Raw genomic sequence first — 27032 nt, 5'->3', positions numbered from 1 at the left:
CGGAAGTTATAAGAAAACGGTATTACTGGCAAGATCAACAGGCGTTTTCTGTACTTACAGAAGTCGTACATATCCTGAAAGAAGAAACAAATGCAGCCACAACATCTAAATGTTGGCGACCTACAATGTTTAGAATATTGGGTCTTGGGTTCAGATATTCATTATTTGGGGTCATCCATATTCTTTGATAGTATGAAGAAAAAAGTAAAGAAGTTGCGCTGCATTTTGAACCTGAAATCAAAGTGGAAAATCGACTTGATGTGTCAGATGAAACTGGGGTAACATTGTCAGTAACTGTGCTCGACTGCATGTTTTAATTGCACAAAAAACACCAAAAGTTTTACTAGCTGTAGATACTGTAGATAATTTGTGTATTTGGGATTTGCCGTTTTTATGTAAGTATGGTTTGGGGAATATATCTGTAAAGTAAAACCAATGTATTGACATCTTTGTAATCCTACTGGAATCTATTAGGACTGGGGATATCATGATTTCATCAGTCTGGGGAAGCGGTATGGGCAATCCATTGCAGCTCTGCAACCACACATATGTTAAAACCCCTGTGCTAAAGTACAATATAAAAAGTTGCACAGCAAAGAATATAGAAGAAGAACACAAAAAGGGGTGAATAGATTCCTACAGGAAAATCAAAACATAATCCCGAAAAACGGCTTTTGATAGTCTTCTCAACATAGAGAGGAGGAATTTCACAGTAATTAATACTTATCACTGAACATGACGATATATAACTCACTTGTTTAACATTCTTGCTATACCAAAATCTCCCAGTTTGGCCATGGTCCCATTATTGGCGAGAAATATGTTCTGTAAAAGAGAAATATCTCTCAGTAACCCGATATCACTCTTGATTGTTTCATCTGCCTTCAGAAAAAAAAAAAAACTTTTACCTGCGCCTTAATATCCCTGTGAAGCACTTTGCGGTCATGGATATGCTTTAGACCTAAAGAAATCTGCACAAACCAATTGAGGATCTGTCATAAGAACAAATATAGACGTTGTTAGCATTATTTAGAAAAAGAGTTTTAACTGTATACTGGCATTTCAATAAGTAAAAATATAAACCATAACTTGTCTCATTAAAACAACACGAATATTTACTGAATATCCTTTTGTTTTTCATTAGGCAATTGCACATAGTTACACCATGTCTAAAAGATGCAGTTCATATTTCCCCCATTTCAGCTCATAAAAGGTGCAAATAAAGGAAAAATGCATTAACATCTTGTATTGATGTTTGTTTCCAGAATCAAGCTTTTGACAAAAAGGTTCAGATATGAATCCATGCTTTCACTAAAGGAAGTACAAATCGTCCAAAATAAGTCTCGACCTAGCTAGCCATATAAGACCTAATATCCAAGTAGTTTTTTATGAATATATGATTATGAGACAACATGTATTACTTATGTAAAATTCAAACAGGTTCAGCAACTCGTTTAATAATATCCAGAGCCTCCTCCATGGGGAGACAGTTTTTTTATCATTTTATTATCTAAAATATTTTTAGGCTCCGATGCTGCCGTCCACTGAGTTTGGGTCTTCCCACCACCTTACTCCATTATTTCATACTCTCTATTAAATATTAAACGAAACATTCATTAACGAAAGTGGGTCCCTCTCATAATATCTAGGGTAGCTGTGCAGATCCTAGGAACTCTACTCTACTACTAAAATATTTGTAGGCTCTGTTGTTCTCCTTGGAGTTTGGGTCTTCCAACCACCTTACCCAATTATATAATATTCTCATCAAATATTCAATTAAACATTCAACAAGGAAAGTGGATCCCTCTAATAATATCCAGGGTAGCTGTGCAGATCATAGGAAGTCAAGTACAGAGATCTCACTTATGTATTTTGTAAGAGGGAAAAAGAAATCTTAGCCAGAACTCACACCTACCATTACTTTTAGGACCTCTTAACGTGTTGAAATTCTTCTTTTTTTTAGCCAAGGTGGTCATTCTGTATTACAACAGGAGCTACACGGTAAGGAACACTTCAGCAAAATATTTCCTTACCTGGTCTTCATCAAAGTGAACACCTCTCTGCTTGTTTATTCTCTTTGCCAGATCACCGCAATCACAGTATTCCATCACAATGTACAGACTATTATTCTCTAGAATGAGACACAGTGGGCTAAAAATATATACATGTAGAGATACACAATAAATATCAAAAGGTACTACAATACCTCTATGAATATGTTGTGAGAACTGGATTTTAGGTTTTTGCCCAGTAGTCCAACATCTCTTAGCTGCATGCTTTCAGTATAGCCTATCTGGGGATCTCAAACATCATTGCTTCACATGGATTGTTGACACATAGCCTGACCCCCTGACAGCCGGCTATATGCATGTTTGTGGGTGCCCGCAGCTGAAAGGTAGGAAGAGCTGGAAGGGATCTGGGTAAGTAGAGTTTATGGCTGGGACTCTCCCACTACTACTCTCCTCTAGATGTTTGTAGCTACTGGAGGTGGATGGCCAGTAAAGTGGGTGCTTGTGGTGCCTGTGCTACCTGTAGTATAGGTAATCTGAGGGGCTCCCCTGATGTAACCACACCATGAAGTGATGACTGTCTGTCCCTTGGGTGACATGATGAAAGATATATATTTTTACTATGGTGAAATAAAGGTTATGTATTATTGTATCATTGGTGCTCTATGAAATGATGGGGAGTCTGGCTACTCCATCCCCACCACTACAAGGAGTTGGCTTCTCTGAACCATGATGAGTGCGCCTCTAGTGCTGGTCTTAGACAACCAAACCCCAGGCACTTGAATGATGTCAGACTTTTTATAAAAGCTCCATCAACTGTGTCATGTGAGTATTCTAGAAAAATGTAATGCTATAATGTCCTATTAGAGGCAGCATGGGGTATTTTTTATATGCAGAGCTAGTTTTTAACTGTGCAGACCAACATACCGGAGAAAGGAAAGGTGTTCTTATATTTCTTCTTATATAAAGAACCTCCTTACTCACCTCGCTTACCCACAGTTCTCTTGTTAAATTTAGCCTCAAATGAGGTAGGCAGGTTAGGTAACTAAATAAGGTAAGAGGTTATCTCAATTATTGATGCTTAGTGCTACCCCTCTAACCCAGCTTTGGTAAAATACAGCCCTGCTCCTACCTCAGAATTATTTCCCATAATCTATAATTGTACATATGTAGCTGCAATGGATGGAACTAGTGATTAGTATAGTAAAAGCTGAGACAGGGCATTTTATATCCCTCTATTAAAACCACATGACAAACCTTTAAATGATGTGAACAATATTACAATAAAAGTGACACAGGGCATTTCATGAGTAGATAGGCTATATCCCTCTCTACCCAACAAACCTTTAAATGATGTGAACAATATTACACTAAAAGTGAGACAGGGCATTTCATGAGTAGATAAGCTATATCCCTCTATACCCAACAAACCTTTAAATGATGTGAATAGGGTTACAATATTTGGATGGTTCATTTTAGACAAAAGAATAACCTCCTTCTGAGATGCCTCTTTCTCTTTTGGGGTCATCTAGAAGAAAAAAAAAAAGATATTGCATACAGGAACGGTTATTAATATTGTATGTTTGTAATAGTTTATCATGCAATACTTAAACAGTCAGGTCAGCACTTGACCCAGTAGACTGTAGAGCAGGGGTGCCCAACCTTTTGATGAGCGAGGACCAAAATAAGCGTAACAGGTCTATATCTACGCTGCATATGCAGAACAGATATGGACACAGCCCATGCTACTCTATGGGCCCTCCAATTCAATCTGATGGAAGGGGGCGGTTCCCCTTCTGTTTTTTTTTTTTTTTTGCGTATCGGATTGAAGGTAAGCGGGGGTGAATGGAGGGTCTGATTGGGTCCTAAGGCTGCTTTCACACTGATGCGCCTGTGGCTTTCCTGCATGTAAGCTGCACTTTGCCATAGACTTCTATTATATCCTGATGGTATAGTGCACTTTCTGAAAGCGCACCAAACCCACAGGTAATATCTAGTCTATGGCTCAGTGCAGGTAACCTGCAGGCGCAGGATTAGTTTAACAGCAGCCTAGTAACCTCTGAAGAACAGATATGCCCATATATACACTGATTTTAGTAACAAACACACCTTTAATTCAGTTTTCCCTGGCTGTTGCTGTCCCAGGCAGAGTGCATTTGTTATTGATTGTGACAGGAGCTGGCGCTACACAGGAAGCTTCAGCTTATGTGGCTCTGCTCTGCAGCTTCTTGCTTTCTCTACTGCCGGCTTCATTCACATCACTGATGCTCTGGGATGGTGGGTCGGCAACCTGCGATCTGGGCTTGTTAACCACTTGGAGACCGGACCATTTTGCTGGTCAAAGACCAGACCACTTTTTGCGATTCGGCACTGCGTCGCTTTAACTGACAATTGCGCGGTCGTGCGACGTGGCTCCCAAACAAAATTGACGTCCTTTTTTTCCCACAAATAGAGCTTTCTTTTGGTGGTATTTGATCACCTCTGAGTTTTTTATTTTTTGCGCTATAAACAAAAATAGAGCGACAATTTTGAAAAAAACGCATTATTTTTTACTTTTTGTTATAATAAATATCCCCCAAAAATATATAAAAAAACATTTTTTTCCCTCAGTTTAGGCCGATACATATTCTTCTACATATTTTTGGTAAAAAAAATCGCAATAAGCGATTATTGATTGGTTTGCGCAAAAGTTATAGCTTTTACAAAATAGGGATAGTTTTATAGCATTTTTATTGATAATTTTTTATTATTTTTTTTTTTACTAGTAATGGCGGCGATCAGCGATTTTTATTGTGACTGCGACATTATGGGGGACCCATCGGACATTTTTGACACATTTTTGGGACCATTGTCATTTATACAGTAATCACTGCTATATAAATGCAGTGATTCCTGTGTAAATGACACTGGCAGTGAAAGGGTTAACCAGTGGGTGGCAGTGTAGGGGTTAAGTGTTCCTAGGGGTGTGTTACTAACTGTGGGGGGGTTGGGCTTTCATTTAGTGTACACTGATCTCTGCTCCAATCACATGGAGCAGAGATCAGCGTCACTAGTTGCTAGGCAGAATGGAGAAATGTTGTTTATACAGCATTTCCTCCATTCGGCCGCTCCGTGAGACGATCGCAGGGATGCCCGCGGCGATCGAGTCCGCGGGTCCCGCGACCGGACTCACAGGGGTCCCAACCAGCGCAGGAGCGCGCCGCCAGCGGCGCGCTCCCAATGGCAGGGCGGCATCGAATATTGGACGTACCTGTACGCCAATATGCCTGCCCGTGCCATTCTGTCGACGTACATCGTCGTGCGCTGGTCGGGAAGTGGTTAAACCACCATCCCTGAGCAGGAGGTCACATCAGAGGCCTCCGCGGGCCACTGGTTGGGCACCCCTGCTGTAGAGAATATGTCCTTTTTCATAATCGAATGCAGCGTACACGCGATCGGATTTTCCGACGGAAAATGTTGAATGTGAGCTTATTGGCGGTAAGTCCAACTGTGTGTACACTCCATCGGACATTTGTTGTCGGACTTTCCACCAACATGTTTTAAATTACTGGTCTGTACATACACTTTTATGTATACTTGTATTCCCTACAGAAAATATTTTTTCATATGATCACCTTAAATAAAAATCTAATACGCATCTAAACCCCAAGTAGTCTTTTTCCCACTAAAAGTCCCTTCTAAGAGGAACACATTTTTTAAACTTTAAATCTAAAGTCCGTCTGATTTTTAGACAGCAAAGGTCCAATTAAGCCCACACACGATCGAATTGTCCAGCGGACTTGGTCCGTTGGACCTTTGCTGTCGAAAAGTCCGGTCGTGTGTACATGGCATTAAGCCCCATACACACTATCAGATTTTCTGCTGAGTTTTTCCTTCAGATTTACCAAAACCATATAATATGAGGACAAACTTTAGGAGTTTCAATGTGTATGTAATCAGGCAGGCCCTTCACTACATGGTTTTGGTAAATCTGAAGGAAAAACTCAGCAGAAAATTCGATAGTGTTTATGGGGCTTTAGTCCGTAGGGTTCAATATTAAGTTGGCCCACCCTTTGCTGCAATAACAGCTTCAACTCTTCTGGGAAGGCTGTTCACAAGGTTTAGGAGTGTCTATGGGAATGTTTGACCATTCTTCCAGAAGCACCTCGTGAGGTCAGGCACTGATGTTGGAGAAAAGGCCTGGCTCGCAGTCTGTACTCTTATTCACCCCAAAGGTATTCTATTGGGTTGAGTTCAGGACTTTGCACAGACCAGTCAAGTTTCTCCACCCCAAACTTGCTCATCCATTCCTATTTTAACCTCCACAATTGATTCAATAAAATCTTTAGTGATAAAGAAATAATCTGTTCTAGAAATTATTTATGTCTGGCTGAGTCAGAGTACTTTGGTACAGGCATACCCCACCTTTAAGTACACAATGGGGTTTATTTACTAAAGCTGGAAAGTGCAAAATCAGGCTCACATCTGCATAGAAACCAATGAGCTTTCAGGTTTTATTACCAAAGCTTAATTGAACAAGCTGGGGTTAGAAGCTCATTGGTTTCTATGCAGAAGTGAGCCTGATTTTGCACTTTTCAGCTTTAGTAAATAAACCCCATTGTGTATTTAAAAGTGGGGTATGCCTGTATTTAGATTATTCGCTCTCCGGGCATCTGGTACTCTTAGTTTGTGTAAAACCTATTTCATCTTTTTTTTAGAGCTTTAAAAGAAACCACAGTTCAAAGCACCTCCTAATATTACTCTTCTGTGAAGAGTTTTCTCTTAGTTAAAGCGGAGGTCCACCCTAAAATGGACCTCCGCTCATCGGAATCCCCCCCCCCTCCGGCGCCACAATCGGCACCTTTCAGGGGGGAGGGGGGTGCAGTTACCTGGATAATCCAGGTAACTGCACCCACTTCCGGGATAGCTGTCTGCGGAAAGGGGCGTAGATTACGCCCCTTTCCGCAACTGCCCGCCCCTTTGCGCAAGTGCCCCGCTGCCTGCTGGGAAACACACAGTTCCCAGAGGCAGCGGGGACCGTCCGGATTGCGCCGCGCGGCTCGCGCATGCGCAGTAGGGAACCGGGAAATGAAGCCGAAAGGCTCCATTTCCTGATTCCCATACCCAAGATGGTGGCGGCAGCACCCGAGTGTCGATCTAGAGATCGGCTTCGGGTGCCGACATCGCGGGCGCGCTGGACAGGTAAGTGTCACCATTTTAAAAGTCAGCAGCTGCAGTATTTGTAGCTGCTGACTTTAAAAAAAAAAAATAAACGCGGAGTCCCGGCGGACTCCCGCTTTAAAGAGAATCTGCAGTCTGCTCACATTATTTGTAATAAAAACATCTTTTCCATTCTTGGCTCAAGTCGACAGCTGTCAAAAAAACAAACAAATTAAAACAAACAAACCAGGCAGCCTGCCAAGTTTATCACAACATCTTAGGTGGAGATAAAGAGAAATATTGCAACATTTCCTTCTTTCAAATGAATTTCCTTCATTCAAAGGAATGAACTTAGGTCTGTAGATTAGGGCAGTTTAACCACTTAAAGAAGAACCAGAGTCTGCTCACATAATTTGTAATAAAAAAAATATTTGCTATTCTGAAGCTTCCCTCCAACCACTTTGCATATTATTTTATATATACTGTGATTCTGTACTTGCCAAATATGCTGCAGAATGCTCCCTCCACCAAGTCTGGCTGCAATCATTTTAACTGTGGGCAGCTGAAGCTGCTGCCTGTTCACTTCTTGCATTTACACAGACACACAGAGGCACACCTCCAGCTCTGCAGCTCTTATTGGCCCTCTTATGACTCAGACCCCCTCCCATCCTGGCAAACTCTCAGGAGAGTGAGAGAGATAGAGCTGTGCATGATGTCATAAGCCTAGGACGTGGGCTGTATTAAGTGTTTATTGGCAGAAAATAAAAATGTTTTACTATCAAAAGTTAAAACAACAAGGGCAGAAGATTTAATAGATGGAAAGATGAAAAAATAACCGAAGGTGGTCTGTTTGCAGAAAAGCATTTTAGCTGCACTAAACAGGAAGTTCAAATGTAAATGAAAAGTGAAAAAACAACTTAATTTATAGACTAATTGTTTTCAGAGAATGGAGGAAAATATATTATTACCAAATCAATAGTTTAACCACTTGCCGACCAGCGCACGCCGATGTATGTTGACAGAATGGCACGGGCAGGCAAATGGGCGTACATGTACGTCCCTTTAAATTTGCCGCCCTGCCATCGGGAGCGCGCCGCCGGCGGTGCACTCCTGCGCTGGTCGGGACCCCCGTGAGTCCGGTCGCGGGACCCGCGGACTCGATCGCCGCGGGCATCCCCGCGATTGTCTCACGGAGCGGCCGAATGGAGAAGTGCCGTTGTAAACAACATTTCTCCATTCTGCCTAGCAACTAGTGACGCTGATCTCTGCTCCATGTGATTGGAGCAGAGATCAGTGTTCACTAAATGAAAGCCCAACCCCCCCACAGTTAGTAACACATCCCTAGGAACACTTAACCCCTACACTGCCACCCACTGGTTAACCCCTTCACTGCCAGTGTCATTTACACAGGAATCACTGCATTTATATAGCAGTGATTACTGTATAAATGACAATGGTCCCAAAAATGTGTCAAAAATGTCCGATGGGTCCCCCACAATGTCTCAGTCACAATAAAAATCGCTGATCGCCGCCATTACTAGTAAAAAAAAAAATAATAAAAAATTATTAATAAAAATGCTATAAAACTATCCCTATTTTGTAAAAGCTATAACTTTTGCGCAAACCAATCAATAATCGCTTATTGCAATTTTTTTTACCAAAAATATGTAGAAGAATACGTATCGGCCTAAACTGAGGGAAAAAAATGTTTTTTTATATATTTTTGGGGGATATTTATTATAACAAAAAGTAAAAAATAATGCGTTTTTTTCAAAATTGTCGCTCTATTTTTGTTTATAGCGCAAAAAATAAAAACCGCCGAGGTGATCAAATACCACCAAAAGAAAGCTCTATTTGTGGAAAAAAAAGGACGTCAATTTTGTTTGGGAGCCACGTCGCAGGACCGCGCAATTGTCAGTTAAAGCGACGCAGTGCCGAATCGCAAAAAGTGGTCTGGTCTTTGACCAGCAAATTGGTCCGGTCTGAAAGTGGTTAAACAAACGTAGGACAAGGCCTAAACTTGTATAGTAAAATAAAACAGCCTTATTAAAATAGAATTACAGAATAAACCTAATTAATCTTATGCTCCCCTTCTAACACCCATTCCGACTAACCTGTGTAAGAAATGCCGCGTACACACGTAGCCGACTATCCGACGGACTTAGTCTGGCGGACATCCCGCCGGACTGTCCGTCCGACTTTCCGAACGGGCTACTTGCCCACACACGGCACTTTTTCAGTGGACTAATACGGCATACTAAGTCCGCCCTACTTTTGAAATGAACGGACTCGCCCACACACGCGGAGGAAAGTCCGCTCATTTCGAGCACGTCTCCAGGTAGGCGGGGCCTGCGAAGGAGACGTCCCTGGCCCCGCCACCTGGTATGGACTTAAAGGGGAACCCCAACGCCAAAAAAATCGGCGTGGGGGTCCCCCCCAGGTCCACATCAGACCTTTGTCCGAGCACGCTACCCGGCCGGCCAGGAAAGGGGAGGACGAGCGAGCGCCCCCCCCCCCCTCCTGAGCCGTACCAGGCCACGTGCCCTCAACATGGGAGGTGCCTTGGGGAAGGGGGGAACCCAAAGCACCTTGTCCCCATGTTGATGAGGACAAGGGCCTCTTCCCGACAATCCTGGCCGTTGGTTGTCGGGGTCTGCGGGCGGGGGGCTACAGCAATCAGTGCATTTGTGTAGCACTGATTGCTGTATAAATGACAATGATCCCAAAAATTGGGCAAAAATGTCAGAGGTGTCTGCCATAATGTCGCAGTCGCAATAAAAATCGCTGGTCGTCGCCATTACTAGTAAAAAAAATGATCAATAAAAATGTCATAAAACTATCCCCTATTTTGTAAACGCTATAACTTTTGCTCAAACCAATCAATAATCATTTATTGCGTTTTTTTTTTTTACCAAAAATATGTAGAAGAATACGTATCGGCCTAAACTGAGGAAAAAACTTTTTTTTATATATTTTTGGGGCATATTTATTATAGCAAAATGTAAAAAAAATTTAATTTTTTTTCAAAATTTATGCTTTTTTTGTTTATAGCGCAAAAAATAAAAACCGCAGAGGTGATCAAATACCACCAAAAGAAAGCTCTGTTTGTGGGAAAAAAAGGATGTCGATTTTGTTTGGGAGCCACGCCGCACGACCGCGCAATTGTCAGTTAAAGCGACACAGTGCCGAATCGCAAAAAGTGTTCTGGTCTTTGGCCTGCAAAAGGTCTGGGGCTTAAGTGGTTAACTGATTATTCAGGAAGCCGGCAAATGATATCTTGTATTTTTTCTGGTGCCACACCTCTAGGTTCATTGAGGCAGTGAACTATTTCTATGTTAATATGTTTGACTCTTCCTTTGCAAGTATATTGTATAAGTAACTATTTTTAGCGGCGTTTTACCGTCGGATTTGCAGCGCATTTCTCGGCCGCTAGCAGGGGATAAAAGCACCCCGCTAGCAGCCGAGAAAGGGTTAAAACCGCCCGCAATATGCCGCAGTAATGGCGTTTTGCCGGCGGTAGTACAGCGCTGCCCCATTGATTTCAATGGGGAGCAGCGGTGGAGGAGCGGTAAACACACTGCTCCTTCACCGCTCCAAAGAAGCTGCTGGCAGGACTTTTCCTGACGTCCTGCCAGCTCTGGAGACAAAGGAGACAAAGGAGCCGCAGTTTGAGGGCGGATTGCAGGTGCTATTTCTAACGCTATAGCGCCTGCAAAACGCCCTCGGTGTGAAAGGGGTCTTAGAAGCTAAAGATTTTCATCAAGGGAAGAGGTAGTTCAGGGTCTTTGACTGATTCATGCAGACCACTTTTCCTGAAATCATTCATCTTCCCTCACATTTCCAGATCATTAATCTGTCTCTTTAAATAATTATTTTCTCATGGTTGCTGAATATGCTTCATTTCTAGCAATGAGGCGTGTTTTGCAATGCTTTGGGTATCAAGTTCAAGTTTTAGTAATATGAGTATTTGAGGACAAGTCTTGTTATATATCTCATATCTTATGTTGTTGGTGAAAGTATTTGGTAATTTGTTCATACAGTAAAACCTTGGTTTGAGAGTAACTTGGTTTGAGAGCGTTTTGCAAGACAATCAAAATTTTTAAATACAATTTTGACTTGATATACGAGCGATTTACATACACAAGTAGTGCTGTGTCACAACTGGGTATAAAAGAGAAGAGAGGCGCCTCCAAATGTGCAGCAAAATGGTTACATTTAACCACTTCAGCCCCGGAAGATTTGGCTGCTCAATGACCAGGCTATTTTTTGCGATACGGCACAGCGTCGCTTTAACTGACAATTGCGTAGTCGTGAGACACTGTACCCAAATAAACATGGTTCCGGAAGCCCTGTACTCAAACAAAATTTATGTCCTTTTTCCCACAAATAGAGCTTTCTTTTGGTGGTCCTTAAGGGGCGCAGGGGTGCTGCCCCCCCTAGTTTGCATGTGGGGCACCGGACTCAGCTTTCCATGTGTTTTTTTTTTTTAAAGCACTTGTTAAGAACCCAAGGCTCTAATTGGCTTGGAAAAGGTTTGACTTGGGGCGCAGAGCACTGTGCCCCAAACCCACCCACTTCTAAAACTAGTGAATCAAAATTCGATGTTGGTTTCCAGCTTCTCTTCCCGGCCAATCAGGACAGGAGGCAGATTTAAAGAAAACCAGGTTGGCCAGGAGGAGAAGCCGGGGAAGCCACGGCGGTGGAGGGGTGAGTGCAAACCTGGGGGGGTTTTCTTGCCCCCCCACAAAAGGTTTAGCACCAGCCGCCACTGCTGCCATTGTTTATGCCACTAATAGTTCATCCAGGTGACAGAAGTGTGACTATTCCTATTACTACAAGCTTGGTTTTAACTTTCAACTTGAGTGCTGCAATTAGTTTTAAAGACAAATTTCAGACAACTGCACTAGCTGAGTTGATGTTATTTTGGAGGAATAAACAAGGGCTGCACTAAAGTAATACAAAAGTGGGCATAACTTTTTTTTATCAACTTGCATAGGTTGTTCAAATTTCACGTTGTTACAATAACTCTTTCTCTTTAATTTTAGATAAATAACAGATTCCAAGCAGAAACAATGTGCCGTCATTGAGTTCTTGAAGGAGGGGTGCAGGCTGTCTGACATCCACATAAGGATGCACACAGGGCTGATGCAAGGATTTTTGACACCCTAGATGAAACCTCATTTTGCCACCCCATTGGCTCTACCCCTGACTCCACCCCATTTGCCCTGCCCATGTAACAGGAGGCACTATACAGGAAGCATCGGCTCTGCTTCCTCTATCTCTGGTTCCAGTGCTACTATTTTTAGCAGCGTTTTACCGTCGGATTTGCAGCGCATTTCTCGGCCGCTAGCAGGGGATAAAAGCGCCCTGCTAGCAGCCGAGAAAGGGTTAAAACCTCCCGCAATATGCCGCAGTAGCGGCATTTTTCCCGGCGGTAGTACAGCGCTGCCCCATTGAGCCAGAGATAGAGGAAGCAGAGCCGATGCTTCCTGTATAGTGCCACCTCCTGTTACATGGGCAGGGCAAATGGGGTGGAGTCAGGGGTAGAGCCAATGGGGTGGCAAAATGAGGTTTCATCTAGGGTGTCAAAAATCCTTGCATCAGCCCTGTGTGCATCCTTATAGGCGCCTCTAATTACACTACCGGTCAGACAGAGAAGCTGCCTGAGACTGAGTTAATTACACGCTGCAGCCTGCAGAGCATGCAGATGCGGAGGGAAACTAGTTGCCAGGCGCCCCTAGGCAGCAGTGCACCCTAGGCGGTTGCCTAGTTTGCCTAGTGGTAGCATCGGCCCTGGATACACAATTTTTACAGAGGTGACACCTTTGCTCTTGTCAATGGTGTAATCTCTGCAAACATGCTGTAGCTTTCTGTGGATGTCGGATAACTTTCACCCCTCCTTTATCAAAAACACAATGACAGCCTGTTGCTTCTGTTTGGAATCCATTATTTACCTGCAATAAAAAAGAAGAATTAATCTAGGGAAAGTTATTCTATCAACATCTGAAATTTGAATGACCTATGTAATTAAATAAATAATTATGCTTTTGCATTTATTAGGCCTTTTATATAGGAGGACTAAAGGGTGTTTTTTTTTATGCCTGAAGATGCCATTCATTCTGAATTATGCGATGACCTGCTTGGCTAGCATGAACACAGTACTCTTTTATTTGTCTATCATGACACAGGTGCAAGGTACGCAAATGTTTGATGGCCAATCATTAACTTGCTATACAAATAAAAACACAGAAGTATAAACCAGCCATGTAAAGACCATTCATCCATACTATATCAACCACTGTAAAGGGCTCCTTCACACGGATGTGTCCATGTACGGAGCCTGCTCTGCTCAGCGGGGGGGATCGCTCCGCCAATCCCCGCTGAGCAGGCAGATGACAGGTCTGTCTCTGCACACTGCGCAGGGATGGACCTGTCAGAGCGCCGCTCTCCCCTATGGGTCACCCGATCCGATCCTCAGATGGATGGAAAGTAGGTTTTTCCTCCGTCACACTTTTTCGGATCGGAGCGGGTCGATCTCAGCAGACATGTCACCGCTGACATCCATCCCTCCATAGACCTCTATGGAGTGTCCGTTCAGGTCCATCTAAAAAAACTGACAGGCGGACCTGAACAGATCATCCGTGTGAAAGGGGCCTAATAGAAATTAAAGGAACACAATTATTTCTTATTATTTCAAACTATATTAAACATCCTAAAGTGTTGCCAGCAATGAGAGTCGGCAATTGCCATTGCAACTGTCCCACCTTAGAAAGGTTAATCTCCTTTATTACAGATTGGATGTTGTCTTTTTTTCCTTTCGCCAGAAATGCTTTTCCAAACGCTCCTTCGCCAATCATTCGAATGATTTCATAGTTATCCATTTTTTCTTTACTGCCAGGTGACACCTAAAAAAGAGTGACATAACAGATATTTATCAAATGTTTTGCAAAGCAAATACTATTTTGTAGATGTCCAAACAAAATACAATCTCATTTGCATCTAACACATTACACTTTATTTTATTTGACTTATGGAACAACCCCGGTGGTGATCCTTTGAAGCCCTATTTACAGATAGATATATAACAGGTTTAATAGGATGATTCCTACAGGTAGATTAAAAAAAAAGGGGAGCTGGAACAGCACGTATCAGTCTATTTCCAACTCAAAAACATTTCTCATATTTGTCCCTTCCCAACACATAATAACACAGTTTAGGGGTTAGGTGTGCTCTTATCATATCTTGGCTTTACCATAGGCATAACAGATCTAAACTGGTATTTTTGGGTGATGATCTGATTTCTATGGTGAAAGGCATCAATTTCTGTCCATCTGCCAGCACCATAGGACACCTATGGGGCCGAACTGCAAAGACAGAGATATCGGATTAAGAATTTGGCAGAAGGTCAGTGTGACCCTCGCCCGCTCGCCCTCTGCCCGGCACTTACCCTGTCTTGGTGGGGCAGCAGGTGACGACGGCGAGCGGGGGCCTTTGTGCGCCTCCTGCCATTCTCACCTCCCATCCTCTCCTCCAGATAGGTAACAGACCCAAGCACCTGATTGGCGGAGAGGCGGTTTAGTGTTTGGAAAGCAAATATTTATCAGCTTTTCTAACACAGCTTGCGAGTTCCCAGCATGGTGCTCGCAGGTTACCTTATTTGACACTTATTAGAGCCCATGGCTCTAATCAGGTGCTTCAAAAACACTCCCTGCCGCTGTAATTCAGGTGCCCTGCACCCAAAAAGGGGCCGGGCGCCTAAATAGGGAGTGGCAGCCAAACATAGATTCATGCAATGCATGAATATATCTATTGGTGATAGAGGGGGTGGCAGGAGAGAGGGGATGGCACCCGTGCGCCCTTAATGCACGGACCCCTACTGGGTGAGCCTTATTATAGGCTTACCTGTAGGTATAAATAAAAACGTGGACTTTACTACTGCTTTAACTAGTTTGACTATAGAGCAATTATTATTTTTTTTGCACACATGGAATAATCTTATTTTATAGCAATAAAATTACTTAAACCCCCAGAAAATTGTATATTTTCGGAAAGCAGAGTCCCTGTAGAAAGAAGCATGATAGTTGCAAATATTTTTGTCACATAATATTTGTGCGATTGTTTATTAAATGCAAATTTAAACAATGAGGCTGTGTCAAGTAAATACATACCAAACATGACAGGTCTTAAAATTGTGCGCGCCTGTGACATCGCAAAAAACAAAGGTACCCAAAAATCTCCATAGCTAATGCTTTAAGGCAGGGTTCACATTCGTGTGAATTGGATGCAGGTTTCCTCGCATCTAATTCGCATGACATGTGAGTGTGAACGGCTCACAATGGAGCAGGTTCACACAGGTCCGGGGCAGCCATGGTCTGCATTCCAAAAGGGTCCTGTGCGTCTTTCGGTCCAGTTTAAGTGCAAATTCCGGCAAAAATTCAGACCTGATTATCACCTGAATTGGTGAACAGGGACGCACCGCACTGCATGCTGGGAACCGCGGCTGCACATATTTGAGCCCATCCTAAAAGCTTTTACAGTTCATCAGTTCAGAGTTAACCAGGAGCTACTGATCTCACTAATGACTACAGGTGGGATCGAGCCATAGATTTGCCTCGCTCTCACACCCCTCTCAATCCTGAAGCTTGTGAGGATCAAGGTATAAGAATAAAAATGGTTGACAGTATGTTTCACTAAATGCTTATCTCGTCTGTTTTCAGTTGTTTTAAAGACACATCATCCTTAAAGGCCGGATGGGTGCAGTCACGTACCATAAGAGGAAACCATGTCGTAAGGGTCATCTGCCACCTCAGCTCTAAAAGCAGAAGACACTTAGAAATTGCCTTTTATAGAAGTTGTTTTGTTTCAACATTTTTAACGCCTGTCTTTTTTAGTGTATAAAAAGAGCTGTGTGATAATAAAGGACCTCAGAGTGAGTGCGACCGTCTGAGCAGACATACTGAGAACTTCTTTCCGTGTCTCCTTGCTTAGATAAGACTCTAATAATAATTGGGAAACGGTAACATAACTTATGAATAGGTGACTTGCAGTAGTCACACCTAACATTTTTGGCGCACGAACAAGGGACTTCGCTAAAGAAACTACAAGAGGCGAACGAACATAAGGACGGAACGAAGAGGTCGGGCACATCAGGAACCACAGACAAAACCTGCGCAGGTAAGAAAAGCTTTATTTTCTTATAAACTCTGTGCTTCTTAGATTTGTGCCCACCCGATCTGTCTGTATTGTTCTTTAGGTAAAACCAACCTCTGTAGTAAGCGAGTCTTGAATTTAATATTTGACTTATGTTACCGTTGTTTCTTGTCTGTCTCCTTGTCATCTGTCTGTTGTGACTGAGATAAGCCCTGTTTGTATGGTGTGAATTGAAACATATATCATCCCAATGGGTAACGGAATGCGCCCTTAACTCGTAAGAGTACTTGGGGGTCCGACACTTAAGTTTGATATACGCTTTTTGATTCATGAGCCTAAAAACGGGTTGAAAGTATAAGTCCTGACTGCCTCAATAAAGCAGGAATAAGAAACGATTGCTGAGAAATTCCATGTTAAAGGGAAGGGAATAAGGTCTCCACAAAGTCCCGGAGATCTAGTCATATGTGTTTGGCCACCTACAAGTGATGATTGTGATTATTGTTTCTGTTGTATTAGTAGTCGCATTTATCTGGTTGGGGTGTAAAAGTAGTTCGGTTTCAGAATAAGTACCCCAGACAAAGTTTTAGTATTTTGGCACCCTAGGAGGAGAAGGCAACGAGACACTTAGTAAGTGATCCAAACGCCACCTAGGCAGGACTGTCAAAATGGGCCAGACACATGGTAAACCCCAGGAGGAATCTCAGAAATGTTATGCTGTTAAAGACATAATTACAATGTTGTATGGGAAGGACAAGGCACAGGGCACGAATAGGGTTCTCAAGAAATTTGGAATGGATGGAGAAAATGGGCTAAGTGTAGAAGGTTGGGAGAATATAAAGAGAGACAGACAGGGAGAGGTCCTGCAGAACAGATGGGTATCACAAATACAATGTTTAATTAAGGTTTCCAACAGGGCTAAAGAGGAGGGATGGAAGTATTGTCATGAACAGGGTGGATGGGACATGAAGGTCCGACGCAAGAGTCTCCCTTCTGCTCCCGAGGATGGAGTAAAAACGGAAGGTACTCCACCTCCTTATACCACTACCACACCAGGTAGCGAAAGACCAAAACTTTATCCTTCCTTAAGAGGAAGAGGATGGGTATGCCGAGTATGCGGTACCCAGAATACAGACTGGGCACAGGAATGTGTACATTGCGGAGCTCAAAGACCAGAGTCCGTAGCTCCAGTCCACAGTCGGACTAGGGTAATACAAGTAAATAATCCAAATGCGGGTCAAGCAGGACAGCCACCTACAGTGACTCAACAAGTCGTTCTGAGGACATGGGCACCTTGGTCGGCTGACACTCTTATGGCATTAATACAGAATGCTCCTGATCCCGTAGCAAAACCTGCCGCATTCTGTAGATTCGTGACACAATTACTAGACACACATGAAGCAACTTGGCAAGATGGGGAAGATTTGTGTAGACATAAAATGACACTAACAATGTTTAATCAATTTATGAATGAAATTGCTCCACATAGACCACAAGGGGATCCAGCGACAAATCCACCAGGAGTACACCCCCGTCATATAGACTCTAGACTCCTGTTTATTAATCAGTTACGAGAATTTTGCCAAAGGAAACAGCAGGAAAGGGGTTCGACAGCGCCCATAAAACAGGCCCCAGGTCAGACTGTTACAGAATTTTACCTCAACATGGAAAGCATGATGGCTGACGAAGGTCTAGATTTAGCCTTACCCGTCACCATTAGGGCTTTCAATCGACAGTTTATGGAAGGACTAGTACCCCAAATAGGTGACAAACTGAAGGCATGTACTCCCGAATGGAGAGCCATACGGGACAGAGGAACATTGTTGCAGAAAGCACAAGGCATAGAGGCTGATTTAGCAGAAGCTAAACCCAGAAGGACACCGGGAGTTAACACTGTTGCCCGGGTCAATGAAGGAGGGAATTCCTCCCGTAAACCTCTTACCTGTTATTACTGCAACAAGGTGGGACATATAAAAAGAGACTGTAGGAAAAGAATAAAAGACGAACAGGAAGGAAACACGGACAGAGACACGAGGGACTACAGACAGAGGCGTACCAACGATAGGGACGATCCGACCGCATGACTTGCCCCAGTCCTAGCTGAATCAGAGAATAAAATGCTCCACATGTTGATGAAGGTGGAAGGTAAACATATTCCTTGTTTAGTTGACACAGGAGCATCACGCAGCTTATTATCTGATTCAGTAGTCCCTCCACACATGACATCCCGTGACACCATACCCATAAGTGGTTATGACGGTCTTTTGTCCGATGCCCCACTGACTAAACCTTTAAAAGTAAAAATAGGGAATCACATGTTTTTGTCACGCTTTTTGATTTCCAGAGGAGCCCCTACTAATTTATTAGGAGCAGATATTCTTCAGAAAATAGGAGCAAACATTACTTATCATCCAGATGGTATGGTCACCTTAGCAATAGGAGATGACCCAGAGGGTATAGAAATCTGTAATAAAATACAATGTTTGGAAGTAGAACCAGAACTGTCCAATACACCCTCGCCGGAAATAGATCAAATTCTGTCTAGCCTTCCGGAAGGGCTATGGGAAACACATCCAGCAGACGTTGGGCTTTTGCCCATACCCCCGGTTACTCTACAGCTGATTCCAGGAGCAGTTCTCCCCCAGCAGAAACAGTACCCACTCAGTGCGCCCCAGGAAGCAGCTATAGAACTACAAGTGGAGGCTCTACTCAAAAGTGGAGCATTAAAAGAAATACAGTCACCAGCCAATACCCCATTGTATCCGGTCAAGAAAAAGACATTGGGGGATGGCCCAGTAAAGTATAGAATGGTACAAGACCTAAGGGCGGTAAACAAAATATTGGCCCCAATAACGCCACTAGTACCAAACCCGCATACTTTACTTTCAGAAGTACCATCAGATAGCTCCTCATTTACTGTTATAGACTTGGCTAATGCTTTCTTTTCTGTACCCCTGGCGGAGGAATGTCAACCGTGGTTTGCGTTCCGTCTCAAAAACCGCCAGTTGACCTGGACACGCCTACCGCAAGGAATGGCGCATTCGCCAACTCTATACTCGCAAGCCCTACAGACAGTGTTGGGGGAATGGCAACCACCTGACACTTGTGTATTGTTGCAATATGTAGATGACCTATTGTTATGTTGTCCGGATAACGATACTTGTTTAAAAGCCACTCTATCATTGTTACAATTCCTGGCTGAAAAAGGGTGCAAAGTGAATAGAACTAAGTTACAGGTATGCCAGAAAAAGGTTGTCTTTTTGGGCCACTGTATATCCCAGGGTACTCGACACCTCACTGAAGAACGAGTCCAGGCCATAAGACAAATGAATGTCCCACGCAACTTTAAGCAACTTCGTATGTTTCTGGGAATAGTGTCATATTGTAGACAATGGATACCACATGCCAGTTCTCTGATGCAGCCATTATATGATTGCTTGAAAATAGTACTCTATGTACTCACAGAAGCAGGTCATAAGTCTTTTAGCACCTTAAGAAAGTTACTAATTTTGGCACCTGCGATCGGGATCCCTGACTATACCAAAACATTTCATTTGTACATTGCTGAAATCACGGGACACGCAACAGGGGTGTTGACACAACAACACATCAAACAAAGGCCGGTAGCATATTTCTCAGCGGCTCTCGATCCTGTCTCTAGAGGATCACCGTCCTGTGTACGAGCAGTCACAGCAGTGTCAATTATCATTGACAAATCCTCAGAAATTGTCTTAGACAATCCTGTAGTGGTACATACCACACATGACATACACGCCATCTTGTCACAAGTTCAGCCAAAGCACATATCAATGGCGAGGCAGCTGCGTCTGCAATGCACCTTGCTCCTACCTCCCAATGTTACCTTCCAGCGATGCACTTCCTTTAACTTAGCACAACTTCTACCCTTACAGACAGATTTGACAGGGGGGAGTAATGGTGAAGGCACAGCACAAGAAACTCAGGATTCTGACACACTTTCATTTCATGACATAACATCTGATGAACACGATTGTTTTCAACTTATGGAACAAGAGATCACGGGGTTCCCACATGTCACAGACACACCCATTGCAAATGCAGAACACACACTGTACATAGATGGTAGTAGATTTGCCGATGACAAAGGTAAATATCACACAGGTTATGCTGTGGTAACGGACACACAGGTAATTGAGGCAAAGTCATTACCAGCACACATGTCTGCACAGGAAGCGGAACTAACAGCTTTAGAAAAAGCCTTAGAACACTTAGAGGGACAAGAAGGGAACATTTACACTGACTCTGCCTATGCTTATGGTGTTGCACATGATTATGGCCACATATGGAAAGCTAGAGGTTACCTTACAGCAGCAGGCACACCTGTTAAACATGGTGAAGGAATCAAAAGAGTCCTGAACAATCTTCAAAAAGTTAGAAGAGTAGCCATTATGAAGATAGCGGCACACACGAGCGCAAAAACAATTGAGGCAAAAGGAAATGCATTTGCAGATTTAACTGCAAAACAAGCAGCTCTAGGGGAAGTAAGCCCTGAGACCTTAGCAACGGTAAAGGTGAGCATCCCAGAACCGACATGGCAGCAGATGAGTAAACTACAGGAGCAAGCAGGAGAGAGCGAGAAAGATAGATGGGTAAAAATGGGAGCAGCCCCAGGCCTTGACAATATATGGAGGGAAGGAGGCAGAATATGCCTACCTGCCTCTCTATACCCAGCAATGGCAGCGGCTGTCCACTTGCCCACTCATGTCAGCTCCAATTCTATGTATAGGATTGTAAGCCAAGGATGGCTAGCCCCTGGATTCAGTAGTACTGCAAGGAACTACTGTGCTGCATGCCAAATCTGTCTGTTAAATAACCCAGGACAGAGAGTGAAAACCCCACGTAAACATCAGGTTCGGGCCCAGTATCCCTTTCAGAGACTGCAAATTGACTATATCCAAATGCCTAAGAGCGGCCCATTTGAATTTTGTCTCGTGTGCATCTGCTTATTTTCAGGCTGGCCAGAAAGTTATCCAGTGAAATCAGCTACAGCGAAAGCCACAGCGAAGAAACTGATCACAGAGTTAATACCTAGGTTTGGTCTTCCTGAAACCATAGAATCAGATAGGGGAACACACTTTACAGGAGAAATCATGCAGAATGTAATGGCTATGTTAGGGGTTCAACAAAGTTTCCACACCCCTTACCACCCACAGAGTTCAGGATCAGTAGAAAGAGTAAATGGGACAATAAAGTTAAAAATACAAAAAGCTATGCAAGAGTTAAATAAACCTTGGCCAGAATGTCTGCCTTTAGCTTTGTTCTCCATAAGGTATACTCCAACGGGAAAAACAGGGTTATCCCCATATGAAATACTTTTTGGGAATGCACCCAGACTAGGTTTATACTTTCCACAGAGTATGCAATTGCAATGTGATAGTTTGACTGCATATGTGATACAATTACAACAGCATCTAACTAAGATCCACAAAAGTGTGTATTCTTCTCTTCCAGACCCTAACTCAATAGCAGGTACTCATTCGCTGAGCCCCGGAGATTGGGTCTATGTAAAGAAACATACCAGAAAAGCTTTAGAGCCACGGTTTGAAGGACCATATCAAGTACTGCTGACCACTCCCACATCGGTCAAGTTGGAGGGTAAAGCAGCCTGGATCCATGCTTCACACTGTAAAAAGGAGCCAGTTGGCAAATGACAACATGTATCTTTTTATTCTTTTTGTTTCAGTAATCCTGACCAATAGTTTGGTTACCTCACAGAATGAAATTCACAAGGATGAAGGATTTTCTAAAAAAATGTTATTACTGAAGTTTAAATATGCTTATGCTCGGAAGTCAGGATATGAGAAATGTTGGATTTGCAGTAAATTACACCCCAGTACAGCAAACATACCACTGATGGCAGTTCCTATAAATTATACTGACCTTGCTAACAGTAGCATTAACATAACTGGAACAAATACCAGCAAGACAGTAATGTTTAAATCAAATGGTCTCGCCTTTCCCCCTGCCTGGTGTTTCAACTTAGGGAACACAACGGGAGGAAATAGAGAATGCCAAGACAGCAAGTTTAATTTGTCCATTGTCGTATTAAATGGAAGCTTCTACCCCAGTAATTCCAGCACACACCAGACATTATCTGACTTCCTCACTAACATTGTGGATAATAATGTTAGGTGGTTAGTATCCAACTTATCCCTCTATGGATACACCTCTCGTTATAGAAATGATATCAGTTCAAGATCAGTAGCTCTAGGAAACAATATATACATCTGTTGTGGGGATAAGTGTTATACCTGGATACCTAGAAGGGCTCAGGGATGGTGCTACCTCGCAAGTTTGGTACCAGTAATGGGAGTAGTGGGTGATGAACGAGGTGATCACCTACTAGAAGCTAGTATGCACCCCAGATATCCCCTCAGATATCATAGCAAGAGAGAAATATTCTTAGAGCAGGACATGGCATGGGCTTGGTTCCCGTCCTGGACAGGATGGGGTATAGACTTAATGAAGCGACTAAATAACTATACTGGAATAATTAATGATATTTTGGAGAAAAACTCTGATGACATTACTAAGTTAAATCTAGAGACCAGAGCCATCACAAAACAAATAGAATTACATGAGTTAGCGATTGAAAGTATGAGTGCAGCATTAACAGGACTCTGTGAGGCTACAGAAGTCTATGAATGTTGTACTTGGATACATAACACCAGCATCGAGATACCCGACTATTATGACATCATTGCACGACACCGCACGGAAGTAAAGGATCTACAGGAGAAGGCCCGTAATATTGGCCGTGACTGGGATCCGTTTGGTGGAACTTTTAGCTTCTCAGGGTTATTCTCTTGGCTTAAGAAGGCAGCGATGACAATTATAGTGGTGCTTTTATTTGTATTTCTTCTTTATGCGTGCTTTAAACTGCTCATGTGCTTTTGCAAGAAAGCCAAGGTAAATGCTGTAGAAAAGATGGAACTTTTGTAAGTTGATAAGTTGGATAAGATAGGTGGATTTGGTTCCTTGACATCACCCATCTGTCAGAAAAGCCACTCTTCCTGAATTTTAGATGTTGGTACTATCCAGGGGGATGGGTGTATACCCCTCTGACAACTCGCGGTCAGGGAGAGTACTTTGGACATAGGCCGACTAGAACTTGTTCAGGTGGACCCAGGGTAAGAGGGAAGGGTGATGTCAAAGGGGGAAATTGTGAGGATCAAGGTATAAGAATAAAAATGGTTGACAGTATGTTTCACTAAATGCTTATCTCGTCTGTTTTCAGTTGTTTTAAAGACACATCATCCTTAAAGGCCGGATGGGTGCAGTCACGTACCATAAGAGGAAACCATGTCGTAAGGGTCATCTGCCACCTCAGCTCTAAAAGCAGAAGACACTTAGAAATTGCCTTTTATAGAAGTTGTTTTGTTTCAACATTTTTAACGCCTGTCTTTTTTAGTGTATAAAAAGAGCTGTGTGATAATAAAGGACCTCAGAGTGAGTGCGACCGTCTGAGCAGACATACTGAGAACTTCTTTCCGTGTCTCCTTGCTTAGATAAGACTCTAATAATAATTGGGAAACGGTAACATAACTTATGAATAGGTGACTTGCAGTAGTCACACCTAACAAGCTGATGGTTGTGGCCCCAGTCTCCCAGTAAGTTTGGAAGAGCCTAAGAACCGGAAAGGGGGGGGGGTGTTTGCATTGCTCCGTCACGACCACTCTGTGAAAGTGTTCGGAGGCCATAGAGCCACCACATAACTTTCACTTTTAAGCCAGAAACCAGCCGAACAAAACCGAACACAGGCTGATGGCTGCTTCTTCAGCCATCAGCTTGAAATTAATGATTCACTCTTGGGATGGACATAGTCGATCTAATGACTGACTTCTGTCGATTGGTATTGTTGGAAAATTTTCATGCAATAAGTGGTTGCAGCACTGATTAAATAGTACTAAAGTAGTAGTAAACTGGGTTTACTATGCCTCAGTTTGCAAATGAACACGACGCTGCTCAGCACAGAGCGCTTCCCATTCATTCACTGTTCAGTGCAGCTGAGGCTGTAGAGAAAGGCACGTGTGTTTGAGCTTTGGGGGTACACACCCTAATGCAATAGGCTGCGCACACCTATGGACTCATCTAGGCCCAGGCAGAATCCCTGGACCTGAGTTGCAGCTATGTTTACCTATGTGGACCTTTTGAAGGTCTTTATTGTAGGATTTATAATTATTTATACATGATAGAGAAATCAGAACAATGCATCTTGTTTGCAGTCTTGCCCCCTACGAATAAATAAAGTTGTATAGAGATACAAAACCATGTAATACATACAAGTTTTCCCTAGGTGAACTTGCATATTTGTGCTGTATAGAGTGGAGGGGGAAGTGCTACTACTGGCTATCTGGGGGAAACAATAGCAACTGACCAGGAAATGCCCAGTGCAAGCGTTGTTGGGAGGCCTACAGGCATAATAATGTTCCCAACCTTAAAGTGGTTGTAAACAATTTACAACTACTTTTTACTACAGGAAAGCCTATAATTAGGTTAACCTGTAGCTACACTGGATATCTCCTAAACCTGCACAGATTAGGCGATATCACCTGTATTTGCATGTGCCGACATCATAAACCTTTTTCAGTCACTAGCGGGGGTTAAAACTGCCCCGCTAGCAGCTGAAAAGGGTTAAAACTGCCCGCAAAGTGCCGCTGCAGCGGCGCTTTGCCGGCGGTATAGCAGCACTGCCCCATTGATTTCAATGGGTAGGAGCAGTTTAGGAGCGGTAAATACACCGCTCCTTCACCGCTCCAAATATGCGGCTAGCAGGACTTTTTTCACCGTCCTGCCAGCACACCGCTCCAGCTTTCACACTGGAGTGGAAGGGCCCGTTTTTTTTTCTGAAAACCGCCCCAGTGTGAAAGGGGCCTTAATCACTGTCACAATACTGTGAAAACCTAGGCCTTTTTCCACTATCTCGGCGCTATGGAAATATTAGATCTTCTAAATATAGACAATTTAATGATCACAATGATTCAATCTTTCACAGCGATTCAAAGTGTCAGCTGCCACTTATAGTGCAAAGTGCAAAAAGAATATTCCATACAGTATAATAAATGTTCACCGATACTCAAAAGGTACCTCTGATTACTAAAGCGCCACTACTGTCATTACTTATTATGACCAGCTTTCATATGGTAATGGCAGTGGCGTAACTAGAACCTTCATGCAAGAAACCATGAAGGGCCCCCCTGAACCCCAGCCAGGGCCCTTCCCTCCGAGTCCGGTGGTGGAACTCCAGGGCGTGGTCACAGGTATGACCTTTGTGAGCCCTGTAGTTCCACCACTGGTATCAGTCGTTTTTTTTTTTTTTTTTTTTTTTTTCATTTTTAGGTGCCCCTAGGCAGGATGGGGTCCCCGTCCCCAGAAGAGATGAGGTCCTTTTCTCCAGGGTAGATGAAGTTACTGCCCCCAGGTGAGAAGGGGTCCCTGTTTCCAGGGGAGGTGGGGGTCCCTGTCCCCACGTGAGAAGGGGTCGCTCTCCCCAGGGAGAGATGGAGGGGGTATGTAATGGTGTGTGGGGTCCTCTCACTCACCATGACCAAGCTGCAGGCCGCGCACTCATCCATGTTGGCCTGGGCTCCATCCAGTGTGCTGGATGGGTGATCAGCATATCTCCCAGAAAGACCTTTCATCATCTGTGTATGACGGGGGAGGAGGGGGGCTGGCAGACAAGCCTGCAGTGTCCTCCGGGGAGCTCTCATAGGGCTGCACTGCATCTGTGTGCTTAAAGTTTGTTTACCCGGGAGAAGTATGCAGTGCAGTGTGGGCCGGACTCAGGGGGGGCGGGGAATGCACAACTAAAGAGCAGCCAGTGCGATAGTCGAGCATGGAGCTCTGCTATTCACCCTCCACCTCCAGCCACCCGTGTGCATGGTGCACTGGTACCCTTAGCTACCTATTCTGCTGCCGGCCATATGTAGAGGGGACTGCATGGGCCCCCTGCATCACAGGGCCCGGTTGCGGTCGCAACTGCTGCACCCCCTATAGTTACGCCCCGGGGTAATGGCACATGAGAAAATTGAAGAGCGATAGATGGTTATAAAAGTCCAGGAAGATACAGATGGTGGTCCTAACGTGGTTTAACCACCTCAATACAGTGCACTTACACCCCCTTCCTGACCAGACCAATTTTCAGCTTTCAGCGCTCTCACACTTTGAATGACAATTACTCGGTCATGCAACACTGTAGCCATATGAAACCTTTTTTTCACACAAATAGAGCTTTCTTTTGGTGGTATTTAATCACTAGTGGGTTTTTTTTTTTTGTGCTATAAATAAAAAATGACGTAAATTTTGTGAAAAAAATGCCTTTTTCTTTTTTTCCATCCAAATTTTTTGCAAATTAGTCATTTTTCTTCATAAATTTTGGCCAAAATTTATACTGCTACATATCTTTGGTAAAAATAACCTAAATTAGTGTAAATTATTTGGTCTTTTTTAAAGTTATAGAGTCTACAAACTATGGTACCAATCACTGAAAATTTATCACATCTGATCAGGCCTTCAGTACATCAGGTGTATCTCATTTCTTGAGACACTAAGGGCCGGTTCACACTGCAGGCGATGCGAGGCGACACCGACTTGCCTCGCCGCGACCTGCCGCGACCTCAGCGGCAACTTGCAGATGACTTCTGATGACTTCTGTATAGAAGTCAATGCAAGTCGCCCCGAGGTCGCCCAGAAGTAGTA

General features: G+C 43.4%; 1 protein-coding gene across 4 annotated transcripts in view; it reads right to left on the bottom strand.

Moving 5' to 3' along the window:
• The window catches only part of NEK5 (NIMA related kinase 5), a gene marked incomplete at its 3' end in the record, with an annotated part of 110742 nt that overhangs the window by 56841 nt on the left and 26869 nt on the right, over positions 1-27032 (bottom strand). For all 4 annotated transcript variants that reach the window (XM_077484218.1, XM_077484221.1, XM_077484220.1 and 1 more), the window contains 5 exon segments: positions 755-825; positions 909-992; positions 2034-2131; positions 3441-3537; positions 13913-14053. In XM_077484218.1, the coding sequence (XP_077340344.1) occupies positions 755-825; positions 909-992; positions 2034-2131; positions 3441-3537; positions 13913-14053 (491 nt within the window).

Source organism: Lithobates pipiens, unplaced genomic scaffold (genome assembly GCF_037356315.1).
Source record: "Lithobates pipiens isolate NorthernLeopardFrog02 unplaced genomic scaffold, aLitPip1_a1.2 Scaffold_16, whole genome shotgun sequence".
Lineage (NCBI taxonomy): Eukaryota > Metazoa > Chordata > Amphibia > Anura > Ranidae > Lithobates > Lithobates pipiens.
This window is presented reverse-complemented; position numbering and strand designations above follow the sequence as displayed.